This window comes from Molothrus aeneus, chromosome 8, assembly GCF_037042795.1.
Source record: "Molothrus aeneus isolate 106 chromosome 8, BPBGC_Maene_1.0, whole genome shotgun sequence".
NCBI lineage: Eukaryota > Metazoa > Chordata > Aves > Passeriformes > Icteridae > Molothrus > Molothrus aeneus.
Genome location: NC_089653.1, coordinates 2,877,069 through 2,892,457, shown reverse-complemented (window position 1 = coordinate 2,892,457; position 15,389 = coordinate 2,877,069). Strand labels below are relative to the sequence as shown.

General features: G+C 48.0%; 1 protein-coding gene across 5 annotated transcripts in view; it reads right to left on the bottom strand.

Moving 5' to 3' along the window:
• Window positions 1-15,158, bottom strand: part of P4HA1 (prolyl 4-hydroxylase subunit alpha 1) — a 29,466-nt gene extending 14,308 nt beyond the window's left edge. For 4 of the 5 annotated variants that reach the window (XM_066554312.1, XM_066554310.1, XM_066554314.1 and 1 more), the window contains exons 1-8: window positions 15,053-15,158; window positions 9,270-9,386; window positions 8,378-8,474; window positions 6,436-6,587; window positions 5,611-5,748; window positions 3,626-3,865; window positions 2,636-2,823; window positions 1,448-1,624 (exon numbers count right to left, since the gene is read on the bottom strand). In XM_066554312.1, the coding sequence (XP_066410409.1) occupies window positions 1,448-1,624; window positions 2,636-2,823; window positions 3,626-3,865; window positions 5,611-5,748; window positions 6,436-6,587; window positions 8,378-8,474; window positions 9,270-9,357 (1,080 nt within the window). In that variant the 5' untranslated portion in view covers window positions 9,358-9,386; window positions 15,053-15,158. Of the gene's footprint in view, window positions 1-1,447; window positions 1,625-2,635; window positions 2,824-3,625; window positions 3,866-5,610; window positions 5,749-6,435; window positions 6,588-8,377; window positions 8,475-9,269; window positions 9,387-14,456; window positions 14,542-15,052 lie in introns of those variants that run through there. The other variant, XM_066554311.1, reaches the window with a different exon arrangement.
• Between the last annotated feature and the right edge of the window lie 231 nt (window positions 15,159-15,389).

The window sequence follows — 15,389 nt, the reverse complement described above, 5'->3', positions numbered from 1 at the left end:
CTCAGCCTTCAGGGAGCTTTAAGATCCCTTTAGGCTCCCTGGGAGGCCAAGGACAGCCTCAGGCCCAGCTGCTCATTGTACAACCACAGCTCTTGGCCAAGCCAACAGCTTCTCCTGCACTGAATGCCCTTATTCCCCTGGTCTCCATCTGCTCAGCTCAGCTCAAAAGCTATTTAAGCCAAAAGCAAAGGAAAAAAGCAGGAAAATTACATTTCTATGAGTTAAAGTCTTTAGAATTGATGGAAATATAAATTAATTTAACTAACTACATCTTCAGTGTACATTTGAAGATGCAGAGTTGCACCAATTGGATACAGAACACAACTCCATCAGTTTGCTGTTTGTCCTGGACACTCCTGTTCTCTCAGACACTCGAGCTGCCCTGGATTATTCCTCTCTGAGAAACAACAACCTTTGCATCCAGTATCTCAGACAGGGTTCATGAGCCACCATCATCAATGAGAAGCCAAAACCCACCAACTATGTCCAGCTCTCTTAAAGCTCTTTTATCTGCAGGCAGCTTCCAAGCCTGGAGACGGTGATGGCCTCAAGTTTTAGCTTTTATATTCTTCAGATTCTGTGCTGCTTTAGTGTGTAGTTCTGAGCTTCATATGAGGGGATGGTGAGCTCTCTTCACAGAGTAGGGAGACAAAACAATTCCTTCTCTAGCTGGGGACCAAGGACAAGTGATCCAAATCTCAGGCCCAAGAGCATTATCAACAGTGGAATGAAGAGAGAAAAACAAGCAGGATGGGGCTTCATAACCTAAAGCTGTAATTAGACAATTAACTCCAATATGCAAATGGAGCAGAACTTATAAAAGTGTGAGACCCCGTGACCAGTCATCCATTTCTGTGACCATTTTGGTTCATCTTGGGTTCATTTTGTGACCATTTTGGTTCATCTTGGGTGCAGCCCTGGCTGGGCTCTTGTGCTGCCCAAGGTGGATCCATTGAGGATTTCCTTTTAATAAATCCCTGCTTTATTTTTTAACTCTCTGGCCTCTGTTCTAGCTCAGCCTTCTCAAGGCATCAACAGCAGCCAGTCTTACACCAAACTGGAGAATATAACCATTCTTTCTTGTCTATACAATAAGGTGGCATTCCAGGACCAGAGGAATGGCTGCCTTTCCCTTCCAGACTTAAAAAGAAGCAAAAGCAGAAAACCAAACACAGGTCAGGAATACTCCAGTCCACTCTTGCTGGAGGACATTCTCCACCTCATCCAAACCAGCAGAAACTGTGTCAGCTGGAAGAGCCTGACAATCCTGCACTGCTGGGACCTGGCTCCAGTCACCACAGAGAATTGCCAGCCTCCTTCAAGGGCTGCAAGGTGTGAGCTCACTGCACACCCCTGCCCTCCAGAGCAGCCAGCCACTCACACTCACACTCACAGCCAGCACACGAGTTATTGCAGGTTCCAGAGGCAGGGAAGGGGGAGCATTTACCCTGGGCTTGGCCAGCTCCTTCACGGTCTCGATCTCCTCGTCGGAGATGATGTCCAGGAAGCGAACGATGCGGGGCTTGTCCCACTCGTCCTCCTGCTTGACGGGGCCCAGGATGTACCTGGGGTTCCTGTTCCCGTCGTAGTAGCGGCAGAAGAGCCTCTTCTGTCTGCGGGGAGTCTGCAGGGAGCACAGCAAGGGCTCTCAGACAACTGCTGCTGCCACATTGCACAGAGAAAAGCAAGGCACAGTTCTTCCCAAGGATTTCTGAGATTCACATTCTCTGAACCTCAGAGAAAGAAAACACAATTCTTCTCACTTGCTGTGCCCATGCTGTGCCAAAGTAGAATGCAATGTGGAGATTGTTTACCCAAAGTGAGGATGTTTTGTTTCCTTGGCCTATCAGGGCCAGCTGTGTGTGTTTGTGTGGGGACTGTTGGGTGACAGTCATGGATTCAGAAGAGTGTGTGCAGGTGTGAGCAGAGTGAGTGCTTGGCAGATTCAGTTTAGATGAAATGTATATAGTGTAGTATAATTAAGTAATTAATTAGCCTTCTGAGATCAGTGGAGTCAGATGCATCATTCTCTCCTCTTTGATTTACAATAAACTGCCACAGGACATTGGTATCTCCAAGGGCAGAACACATCCTGGACACACAAACAATTCACTCTCCCCACCTCCTTATGTGACAGGTTAAGAAGATGATTTCAGTTTGAGGGGTCAGTGCTGTCTGCACTTTCATGTTGCTGTACAATACTTCAGCAAGAATTACTTTACACAACCCTACTAAGATAATTTCATCACTAAAAAAAACACCCCAGCTGATCCAGCTTCTCTGCCCATCTAGAATGAAAATATTCATTATAGTCTCACAGAGGTCTGGTGCTGTGCTAAAGAACTGACTGCAAACTACTCACACCACCCTATTTAATTCTGTCTGTAACTCTGGACTTCCAGCATCCTTATTCAATTAATTACACGGATGGAGCACTTCCAAGACAGCCAGCAGTGCCTGAGGCAGTGTTACTTTCTGTCTACTGAACAGGCCAAAGGGGGCAGAAATCCAACACAAGATCCTCAGCTCTGCACACTCATCCAGCTGCTCTAACAACTTCCTTGCTTGCACACCACACACAAATTCCTGACATTGTTTGGTTTCAAACATTTGAGAACAGTCTACTCCACTTTACCATTTTGAGCCCCTCCCCACGGCACAGCATTTCGTACTTCCTTCTCTCAGGCAGGTAATCCTTTTTCTTAACCTCAGTTTCCTTCTCCTGCTCTTCTGAATCCGTGCTGGACTTGTTTGCCTCTTTTTCTTTAGCCATGATGTACTCAAAGTATTTCATGTTCCCGTTTGCTCTTTGATGTTCAGGATCTATGGACAGAGAAACAGACGGGGATCACTGGCAGGGTTCCAGCCCCTGAGGAATCATCCAGAAGTGCTTATTCACAGAAAGCAAAAGGAAACAGATGCACACCACTGCTTCTCCAACCTCACTGCACATGGGGGTCCCACACTGAGCAAAAGGGTTTGGCCACTCCAGCCCACCCCACTTCAGAGGGAGAGACAAGGGAATGGGACAGGGAGAGAGCTGGCACAGCATGACTGACTGAAAACCTGAAAACAGCCTGGTGGGATTTAAGATTTCTGGTGACAAAGCTCTTTAACTTACAGAATTAGCTTCAGTTCTTTAATAAGTGGCTCTTGCTATGTTAGGGTTAGTTCTGAGCTTCCCAGAGCATCCATTACACAGTCAGTCAGTGGAGTATTCACAGGAGAATAAATGCTTTCATTTTTCATGAAGTGGACTCTTATCTCACTGTCCTGTATTCTGTATTTCTTGTTTTTAAAAGTGTTTCATCTTCACCATGCTGAATTTGTATTTAAACCATCTGCAGAGATGTCAGCATCACCAGTTTAGTTTCAATGTCATTAATTTTGGTTTTGCCTCTACCTAAGGGGAAGCAATCTCAACCCAGGAAAGCAAAATGTAGGGAGAGAAGCAGATTTCAGACAGGTAAAGGGACAGAAGTCAGGAAAACCCTTCAGTCCAAAGGATCAAATCCCCATCCAAAATGTAAAACCACACTTTACAAATGCATATAGGAGTCAGATCCCAGGCAAGGCTGCAGTGCCAGGACAAAGCCAGGCTGAGCTGTGTCCCTGTGCCCCTCACCCAGCTCCAGGAGGCGCCTGGTGAGTGCCATGGCCTTGGCCAGGTCCCCCTGCTGGTACACAGCATAGCTCAGGTAGTCCAGGATGTAGACTTTGTCTGCAGAGGACACTTCTCCCTCATCCAGCTGCTTCAGGGCTTGCTCCATCCACAGCTCTGTGTGGTAGTAGTCAGCCTCTGTGTAGGCAATCTTGCCCAGCTCAAAGCAATCTTCAGCTGTTAGGAAGGATTTGTGCTTCACACCTGGGTATTTTAGAGCAAAACAAAAGAGTTTACACAGGGTTCCAGACCTGTGCTCTGAGAAACATTTGAGTTATTTCTCATTCCTCACAGCAGGGTTTTATTTCTGTTCTCCCACAGCTCCCTTCTGCAGTAGCTGTTTGCTGGAAGTCTCTAAAGCCTGTAAATCCCTGGCACACAAGCACTCAGATGCAGCTTTCCACTGCCAGAATACCAGGGAACAGCTAAATGTCTCTACCACTAGTGAAAAATCAAATTAAACAAACCTTCCTTCCTCAAAACCCCAACCACTTCCAGCAAGAGCAAAAAAAAAAAAAAAAAAAAAGGCAAAAAAAAAAGAAGCCAAATTTGAAGTTTCAGAACTCTGTTTTCAAGGACATCACATTATCACTTTCAAAATGTTACTGAACCACGACTTGTTAGTGACAGCTTGGTGGGGGAGGAGAAGGAAAACATCAGGGAGTAAATTCCCAGCTGCTTGGGATTTTTTTTCAAGTCAGTCATTTTTAGAAACATTTTAAGTGACCTCTGAAAGATTAAAGCACTAGTAGGCAAATTACAGATTCCTATTTTTGCCTCTAGAAATACAGGCCCTATGAAAAACCAAGTTTTATCTTGTAAAAGGGAAACAGGACCTGCCAGTGTTTTCTAACAGCTAGAATTACATCCCTGATTACATCTTAACCCATTCTGAGTTTCTCACAGCAGCTCTGCAGTGCTCAGAGGGGGCAGCTGTCCTGCTGCCCATTCCTGTGATGGACAGCAACTGCAGCTTCCTGAGCCTGAACCTGCAAACCCTCCAAGGACACAATCATTTGGCAGTAGCTGAGATTCTGGACCAAAAGAAATTCCCTGGGAATGAAGAAAGGGAGCACAAACAAGTGACCACATAGGAAGTTCTCCTCTGGAGCTCTCCAGAGTCCAAGCTATTCTTTTTTATCCTCCAGAATTTCCAGGTTCTGCCAGTACAGTTGATTGCACACAGTCTGGACAGCTCACTGCTTCAAAAGCAGCAAAACCTCCCCTTGTATTTCTGTGCTGGTTGAAGAAAACAGCAATGAGCTGCTCACTGCATCAGGAGGAATCTGTAGCTCCTTGAGCAGGTCTTGAACCAAAGCCAAAAAGCAAGGTTATACATCATAACACATAAAGCCAATTACTCTTAATTTTATTAGGCATCTGACCACAATGAGCACTTGCAAAAACAAGATGGATTGTACAGAGCTGATTTTTTTGCCAGCTGGCACAGGACTATTTTTCAACAGAGGAAAACAAGGAAGACTCAGCAGAGAAAGTTTTCTGACAAAAAAGAGAAATTGTGTCTTCTCCTGCACAGAGCAGCCTATTAAAGATCAGCTCAGGCAATGCCACAGAGGCTCAAGTCTGTGCATGCAGCATCTTCTGCTCTTCAGTTTACACAATCCCTGAAGTTTAAGCTCAAAAATACTTGTTAAAATGCATTATGTTGTATAATAAAACCAGGCATCTGCCAGTGCAACACAAGGAAAAAAACCCCACCCAGGCAAGATTTTATTGCTATTGATTTTTATTAGAAACTATTAACACTAGATTATCTTACCATAACTAGAAGAAAGATGCAGATTTCAACCAAAAAAACCATTTTTTTTCATTAATTTTAGGCAGCTCAACCCCTTCCTAATGTTCCCTTCAGGCTGAGCAGTTAAACAAGGTGGAACAGAGCAAACAATTTGCAATCAGGACATTTAGGAAATGCAAATGGCTCTCACCTGGCAGGTTCCCCCTGGAGAGGGTGTCTGTGTCCAGGTTGTAGGTGTCCTGCAGCCTCAGGAGGGCCTTGGCTGCCCCAGTCTGATCCTCATCGTTGGGGAAGAACTGCCTCTGGATGGTCATGTTGGAGATAAAGCCTGGGAAAGGCAGGGAAACACTGCTCACCTCTGTCCTGGAACTGGGTGAGCTCCCTGCCCCAGGGAAAGCCAAAATCCACCTTCACACAGGCCTGACCTGAACTCACAGCACAGGCTGCACAGTTTGCATTTGGTTTGGGTTTTTGTAAGAAAGCAAAGGAGAAATCAAAAATAAACACTTTTTATTTACCCCACCCCTTCAGAAGGGCTTAAGACACACTGGTGCAGATTTCTGGCTGGCAGGTGCAGAGCCTTTTCTGTTGCCATATTCAGCCCCTCTCACAGCAACAGGGAAGCTGAGTGTGCTGAATCCTTATCAGAGACTAAGCCTTTTCTTTTTGAAAGCTCTGCTTTCTTATAATTCCTTCCTACAAACCTCCATCTGGTATTAATTAGCTGTTGAGACAGTCTCCCAGGTCCATTATAACCAGCCTGGCTTCCTTTTGCTAAGTGTCTTTCACAGTCAACTATTTCATGTCCTGCTCCTTGCTAAAGAGCTCCCACTCTTGCTGAAGAAAAGAGGCAGCAATTAAGTGTTTACTACACTAATTCAGATGAGTTCCACAAATGCTCAGTCTCAAAAGCAGATTTGCAAATCTAATCCAAGCCCTGACATGTGAAAGGCAACAGGCAAGCACCTGCAGTGAGCCAGTGATGCTGGATTGTGCTGCAGGCACACACACTCACCATCTGACATGTCCTTGAGCACCAGGCTCTCCAGCTCACCCCACTCTGTGTTGAGCCTTTTCATCAACTTGAATGCATTCACAGGATGGCCCAAAAACCCCTCTGGGTCTTTTGTGGCAGTAGCTGTCAGCTGATCCAACTTCTCTGCCCATCTAGAATGAAAATATTCATTAAAGTCTCACAGAGGTCTGGTGCTGTGCTAGAGAACTGATTGCAAACTACTCAAATGTCTTCACCAATAAAAAAGCCAACCAAAATTGCAAGCTTTGCATTATCTATACTTAGAGTTCTTCTAAAAGGAACAAGAAGGGCTACTTCCTTTTCCTTTATTAAATCTTCTTCCTCAGCTGCAGCCCAAGTCTTGTGTTGCTCTTGCAGCCCCGTTGGAACCCTGCTGGAGGAACTCCTTCCTACAAGCCCCAAAAGCACAGTGCCAGCACTTCCATTATGAGCTGCCATGCAGGACTAATCAAAAACAAAGCTTTACCCGCATTTGCAATCTTGCAATCATTCCCTTTTTCTCCCTAAGGCTTACAGAAAGGCAGTTCAATATTGGCTCTAATTGTTTATGTTTAGACACACATTACATCTGTGAGACACCCCTTGCCTCTCACCACAAAGCTCCTTTCCATGCTGAAAGCTTGGATGAAGCAACATCAGGAGATCTCACAGCCCCAAATGAGGAACCCAGACCCAGTTTCTGGTGCTGCAGCTCCAACTCAAACTTCTCTAAGTACCACAAGTCATTCACAACCCCAAGGTGCCCCAAAACAAGCACAGATGGAAAGGGGGAAAAGGAGAGGGGGAAAAGGAGAGGTAAGCAGCTGTACACCATGAAGAGGTGCAGGAGCACCCTGCAATGAGGCTAAGTTGATGTTGAGGGGCCCCACCCCACAGGGAATCCCAAAGTGCAGCAAGAAGGCAAACCCAGAGTGTGCAGCCTGGAGGGGGCTGTGCCCATCAGCTGGAGCTCCTGTTCCAGGACCTGCTTTGCCTGGCTGGGAGCTGCAGGCTGTACCTGGCAGGGAGGGGCTCACAGCTGTCACAGGTGCCTCTGCTGCCTCTCCCCACTGCCCCTGCCTGTTCTCCTGCACTCTGCCAGCCCCCGGGGGATTTCCAGCAGCCACAGCAGTGAGGGGCTCCCTCCAAACCACAGGAGCTGCTGGGGACCAGCTCCAGCTCAGAGCAAGGCCAAGACTGAAGGAACCAACTTCACCCTGTGCCTTCACATGGCTCAGGGTCAAACCCTGCCTGCATTTCCCACTGCAGGAGCAGCTGCCAGTATCCTCCAGGTGCCAACACACAACGCTGGCATTTTTTCCCAGTTTCTTTTTAAATGTCCATGACAGTTACTTAAACCCTCCTGACCTCCCAGGGAGCACCTCTGATAAAATGAAAACAGAGCTGCAACAATAAGCTGTGCTTACACACTCTGGGATGCCCTGGCACAATTCCTTGTTAATTTGTAGCTGTAAAGAATCTCCTTGTAACATTCCAAACCTGGCAGCAATTCCAGGCCTGTGTTTCAAGTGACAAAGAGGATCTTTCTTCCTGGGTGGTGGAACACCAGAAAGTAACACACAAAGGCCAAGATAAAATCCACTCCTCCATCTAGGACTGTTTCAACACCCTCAAGACAGATTTATGCATATTTGTGAAAGCAAGGAAAGCATCCTGTTCAGTGATAAAATATGTTTATTTCTAGCTGTGATAAAATCTGACACATTGGGCTCTGCTCCTCACATGGTCAGGTCTTTTCTTATTTATGCACCAAGCAGTGCTGAAAGGGAACAACTGACAACAAACACCCAGCAAAACCTGCTACTTTAAGCTTTGCCCCAGAGAAAAAATTCCACACATTTAATCAGCCTTAAGGAAGCACTTTTTGCATAAGGATGGACTCAAATGATTGACCATTAGCATTGTGACACCAGCTGCTTACTTTTTGATCTGCTCCAGCTTGCTTTCCTCTGCTTTAATGTAATCTTTGAGTGACACAACCAGATCTTTTTCTGTATTAATTAAGTCTGTCATATGACCTAGAAAAAAATGAGTGTGATGAGTCAAGGAGAACCACAAAATCCTGAGAATTAAAGGCATTTTCCTCTTTTCTACTTCCCCAAAAGTCCTTCTGCATTTGCTTAAACAACCCTGAAGGAGTATCTGAGCAAGGCCTTTTTTTTTTTTTGTTTTGAAGGAGAAAATCTCCTGCTGGACCAAGCTTGTTGCCATGGAAATTAATATAATACTGCATATTTATTATTAGAACTAATTTAGGATTCATTTGGAAAAGGAAATAGTTTGCCACAGAGTAATCTTTCATCCAAGCATACATAATGTAGAGCAAATAAAGAGAAAGCTACAGATATACACAAAGCCTTTGTGTTTGATACACACCACTAATCCAGGGCTTTATTTTTAAGGTTATATCCATGACTTCAAGGGCTCCCTGGCATTAATTAATAATTGCTTCACCTCCTGCAAGCAGGCAGCTGAAGTGGTTCAGCACAAAGGGGTGCAGTGCCCAGACATACTGCACCATGATGTGCCCTTGGCAGCTCACCACCCCCTTCCACACATGTGCAGCACCAAAATTCTGCTGCAATTCCAACACCCTTAGGAATAAATAGTGACTACAAAGCCTAGCCTGGCTCATTAGACCACCCTGAGCTTAAAGCTCATTTCTCCCCAAAGAAAAGCCAATAACATGGTAAGAACTAGGAAATGGGTTTAGTTCTGTACCAATTAGGGCCTTGGATGATTAACACATCCTTGCAGAATGAGCTTTGAGGGCTCTCAAGAAACTCTTTTGGCTACACCAAAGCAGTTCTCACCAATGGAAGTGAAGAAGTCCGTGTGGGCACAAGAGAAAGGCAGCAGAAATCCCAGGGCTAGGGCACACCAAACCTTCTTGAATGCCATTGCTCAACAGCTCTCACCTCACCACACACCTGTGAGAGAAACACAAAGAGGTGAAAAGCCCTGCTCACCAGAGAGTGAGTGCACCTTCAGAAGGGGCAGCAGAACCCTGGCAGCCTGAGCAGCTCCCACAGACTGAGTCCCTCCTGCTGACTTTTGTACCTGAGGAAAAACAATAGCCCAGGGACAAGGTGTTCACCAGCACTCTTCTTTTTGGCATCTAAGGCACGCTGCAGGTAGAGCTGCTTTGCAAAAAGCACTGAAAGAAACCATCAAGCACTGAAAAAAGCCCACAACACCAATTTAAAATAGTCATTATCGAGTTCATCCACTCAATGGGAAAAACAAGTTTCCTTTTTTCAGTCAGAAAGATGCCAGTGGAGCAGGTCTGAATGAAAACCCACATGAGCAGTCCAGAGAGGGAGTTCTGTGCACGCTCCTGCTGCCTCTGTGGAGCCAAGCTCCACACCTGACACAAAAGGCAGCTCTGTCTGTCCCTGGATGCTGGCTGAGCACTCACAGGCAGTGCTTTCTGCAGGGCCAGCTGCCAAGCTCAAGCCTTTCAGGATCCTGATCCCTTCAGCAGCCCAGCACTGCCTGGCTCCTGCATACTTTAGGAGTAATTATGCTGTCGTGGAATTCACAAAGTTTGCTTTTTTCCCCCCAAACAAAAGCTTAAACTCTCACGTATTGTAGCTGGTCAGAAAAAAAAATGAGCTCCAGTGCGTGGAGAAAATTGATTTACAGCTCTTCCAACAGCTCAACTAATGAAGAAAAAAAAAAAAAAAAAAACAAAGGAAAAAAGCAACAAGCTCAGCTCCAGGGTAGTTTGGCCTGTTTAGGGAAGAAAGCAGCATAACCTTAATCAAGCAAACAACAGGTGTGGTATTCACACCAAAAAATGTGCAAACATAACCAGGGAAGTTCAAAAGCTACACCCAAATAAAAACCATCCCAAGCACAGGTGCTGGTACCAACAGGAACACATCCCTGGCTCTGGAGTGCAGAATCTCTCCCACTGCACCTGAGGTCAGGAGGCAGCTCCCTCCTCTCCTGCCAGCCCCAGCACTGCAGCAGGGAGGCTCTGGGCTTTGGGTTTCCTCTGGGGCCTGCCTGCCTGCCTGGGGAGGGGGCAGGAGCAGCACAGCTCCACTGGCACCAAGAGCAACAGCAGGAAACACACACGAGCCCAGAAAAGCAGCACAGCCTCCAGCTCTTGTAAAGCACCCAAAATCTGCCAGACCACAGCTGAAGGGCTGATGCATTCTGGCACATTACAACTCGCCTTCTGCCTGGGAAAGTGAGAATTTGGACAGAGAAGGCTCCTGGAGTGCCTCTCTCCCCCTCACCAATGCTCCAAAGCAGCCCTGCTGTCCACAGCAGCCTTCCTCACCTCCTCCTCCCCACAGGCAGCCAGCAGGCTGTTTCAAACATACCTCACAAAAACCCACTGATGTCCACCTCCATTCTTACTGAAAACACCACTTGGCTCCTGTTTCACCCTGCAGAAAGCCAAGTGCCTCCTGCTCATTGAGCACTCGAGCCAACACATCTGTGAATCGGTGACAAAGCACAAACAGCTTTACTACATCGTAAATATTTGCCAATTTTATCAGCACTGGGAATGCACTGAGCTATTTGTTTACTGCACTCAGTGAAACACAAGAGAAGCTTCAGAAAGTTTCCTTTTTTGCTGTATTAATCAAGATGAAACTTTTTCAAACCACAAAGGAAAACCAATAAACCGAATCACCAAAAAGGTGAAGAAAACAATGTTTCCTCTCCACTACTCTCTTAGTGACAGTGTTCCATCCTGGTTTTCCTCTTCTCCAGCTGCCTTTGCAGCCTGCTCCAGCACCAGGCTTCTGCAAACACTGTTGCAACCTTTATTCCCACCTCCTTATCTCCACAGGCACACAGCAGGAGTGACTGCCACAGCCACAAAATGCAATGAGGGCAACTCCAAGGAGGTACAAACACAAAGTTTCTCACACTTAGGCACTAGAAGAGGCTGCCCAGAGGAATTGGATCTCCCACTCTTGGAGGAATTTCAGAAGGAGCAGAGCTTTCCAACCACTGCAGCGGGACCAGCCACAGGTTCCCAAATCAAAGAAAACACAGCTCAGTTCGTATAGACACTGGAAATCTCCCAGACTCACAGGCTGCCAAGTAAGTAGGCTTTAATTTCTTCCCATTGGTGACATGAAGTAAAACAAGATGAAAATCCTCTCTCCATTACTCCTGTCAGTCTCACCCTCCTCCTCAGCCATGTCCCACAAAAATGGCAATTGAGCATCTCGGGGAGGAGGGGATCTCTGCCCACACAGGGAAGTGGGAGTGCAGCTGACAGCTCCAACACAGGAGCTGCCTGCCTCCCCTGGGAACGAGCACTGACACAGCAAAACACCAGCAGGGGAAGGGGGGAACAGCACAGATACAAACACATGGATTGAAGGGAAACAAAGCAGCAAGCAGAGCAATGGCACTGCCAAGAGCAGCACATTCTCTGAGCACACAACAAATTTCAACACCACCATTTCAACTGATGTAACTTCGAGGGGTTTCTCTGGGGACTTCCCAGAGTTCAGCTCTGCTTTACAAGTAGAAAGGTGCAAGCAGGCAAGCGAAGAGAGCTGCAGAGTGACACATGACACAACCTCATCACAGTCAGGTCCCATGCTCAGGGACCAAAGGCTGAAGATGCTCATTAGCCAAATCTCCTTACTGCCAGCTCCAAGCTCCCAGGTGCTCACCAGGACTGAGAAAACAGGATAAAAAATGGAAACTGAGGGGCTACTTCAACATGGAATGGTTCTAACTCAATTCCAAACCAGCTTCTTTATTGAGGTGAGGAGTAACTGACCTGCTCAGGATGAAGGCCACTGCAGGGCCAGGAGACAAAACTCTATCACCAAGACCCCCAACTTTTGATTAGAAGATGGGTCCATTCTCACAATCCTTACTGGACCCCACTGTATGTAAAGATAATAATAAAACCCCTCGACCAGTTAAGCTGAGCTTAGGAGAAGATGGAGCCAGAAGTGATAGCTGCTCACTGCCCTAAACCTCTCCTGTCTCAAGGACAACCCAAGCTACAGCCTCATGACACAATGTGACCAAAAATACCGCTGAAAAGGAAAGAACTCTCCCAAAATAAGTACTAAGAACATTTAGCTGCCATCATTGCTTAAAGGTCTCACAGGACAGAGGCACCAGAATCCAGTTCCCAACTCCTCTAGCATGTTCAAAGGCTGTTTTAAAATGAAGATCCAAGCAGTGAGAGAAGAAAGATTTTCTACAATTGCTGCTACCAAAAGAACAGGGTGCACTTTAGGCATCCTTTAATGCCAAAGTTACAGTATTTTATATAAATGAAAAACATTTATATAGAAACATAATAAGTGATGAGAATCAATTTCAAAGTCAAGGACAGTGTTCTACCTATCCTTTACTCCCAAGCTGAAGACAACATTCATGGCTGAATACAGAGCAGTTGTATTTGTACAGAGTTGTGTTTGTACAGAGATTTATACACAGGGAACTGAAGTGAGTTTTGCCTTGGTTTCCTCCAGACTAAGGTGGAATGGACACAGCCCTCAGAGCCCACCTGTTTGAACTTCCCAGGCCAAGACAAGGAACACTGGGGATGGAATAGAGCAATTATTTTATTAGACACACCAGGCAGGAGGCTCTCCTTCTGCTCAAGGATTAGCTGAGCAAATACAGAGATATCTAGGAACATTTTCAGATATTAAAGTGATTGAGGGAGCTGGGGGTGCTCAGCCTGGAGAAAAGGAGACTCAGAAGTGACCTTGTCACTCTCTACAGCTCCCTGAAAGGTGTCTGTGCTCAGGGGGGGCTGGGCTCTTTCTCCAGCACTGACAGAACCAGAGGACACAGGCTTAACCTGCACCAAGGTTGGATATTAGGAATAAGTTTTTTACACAAAGGGTGATAAAGTTCTGGAATGGCTGCCCAGGGAGGTGGTGGAGTCACCACCCCTGGATGTGTTTAAAAACAGACTGGATGTGGCTCTGGGTGCCAGGGTTTAGTTGAGGTGTTGGGGCTGGGTTGGACTCAATGATCTTGGAGGTCTCTTGCAACCCAACCCAGAGATTCTGGGATTCTGTGAGTTCTAAAGAAAGCAGGACAATACCAATGACCACTTGGGTTCTTCCACTGAGTTTACTCTTTTAAAGAAAAAAGGATTGCCTTATCTGTATCAACCTCAGCATGAAGGCATGGCTTTCCTGCTATAAACCTCTGCTTATCCTCACTCCTCCCAAAGTGGAACTCACCACCTGTCATTTCAGTTTGCCAAACTGCACTGGGCACTTTGCAATCTATGTGCAAGCCCCAAAAATTACAGCTTTTAAGGCTAGATTTTAAAGCCTTTCATAATGGAACAGCATTTAAATCTGCACAGGTCAGAGAGCTGGCTCAGGGAGGAAAACAAAGAGAAAGAAAGTTAATGAGTACTGGTTGTGTCAGCACATACTTCAGAAGCAGTGCAGAATACTCCAGGTCAAATCAGTTGGCTCCAAGGCATTAAAAGGAATCCAGCAAAGGTCCGAGGAGCAGGGCAGTGGGACAGGGAACATCCCTGTCCCCAGAGGCCAGTCTGGTTCCCAGACAAGCCGGGAACTCATTACCTTGACTCTCCGCCCCTGGCAGAGCACCGTCTGCAGCCCGAACCAACAGCCCCTGGCGCTGTGGGGAGCTGCATGGATTCACTCGTGTAACCAAGTAAATAAATGCCTTTCATTCACTAAAACCTCGAGCGCTGAACTTTTACTGGTAAGTAAGTGAACACTTCAGCACTCTGCATTCGCCTCTTACTGAAGCCAGAAAAGAAGTGAAACTGAGCGCTGGGCGATCCCGAAGGATCTTCCCTATGGGAGCAGGCAGCTTTTCAGGCAAACTGGAAGATTTAGTTTAAATACACGTGACATTTTTGTTATATATAATTTAGTATTCGTATACTTATATATTTTCTTCTACTATTTATTATATTTTTATTATATTCTTCAGCATGCTGAAGGCTCCAGAGTTTCTCCTGCCAGTCAGGCTGGATCCTATCAAAACGGAACGGTATCACTTACTACAAAGGCAGATGCAAAATTCCACGTAGAGCAGCTGGCTGAGCCCAACCCAAAGCAGCGGCGAGGGAAACCAAGGCAAGCCGCGTTCCCCAGGGCGCAATCCCCGCGCACAGCTCACGCCGAGTAACTTTCCATCGCTCCCAGCCCCGAGCCGTGCGCTCGCAGCTCCCGCGGCCGCACGGGCAAGGCGCTCCAGCCGCGGGGCCACCGAGCGGGGCCGGAGCCCACCTGCGGCACCGGAGCCGACCCGGCCAAGGGGAGGACAACTCCCAGCTCCTAGAGGAGGAGGAGGAGGAGGAGAGGGAGGCGGCGGCTGTGTTTAGTCTGCCAGCCGCGGGGAAGCCGGCGCGCCGGCGCCCTCCCGCCCCCCTCCGGAGGCTGCCGGCTCCCGTTACGTAAGGGCCGGGAACCCCGGCCGGCAGCTCCGAGACACCGGCCCCTGGCCGCGGGGAAGGCGGGGGGCGGCGGAGAGCTGCCACGTATCGCCCCCTCCCACCACCGACCGCGCGGCAGCCGCCCAGCCCCACGGCTCCCTCCACCCGACCCACCCGTCCGGGCACCCTCACGGCCGGCGGGACGGGGCAGCCGGGCCTCACCTGAGCACGGGGGGCGGCTGGGCGGGGGCGGCACCGGAGCTCCGCGCTCTGCCTGGGGGCTTCACCCACTGAGCGCGCACGGCCCCGCCGCGCCTCTTATAGCCGCGCCTGGCCACGCCCCCTCAGGCCACGCCCCCCGGGCGGCGCGGCCCGCGCGCTACGTGAGCCCGGTCACAGCGGCGGGCACCACACCGCGCATGCGCCACCAGTACCGCCGCATCTCCACGTGGGTCCGCCCGGGCCGGGGACACCGCGCACGTGGGACCGCCCCGCCGGTACCGCCACCGGCCCGGGGACACCGCGCACGTGGGACCGCCCCGCCGGTACCGCCACCGGC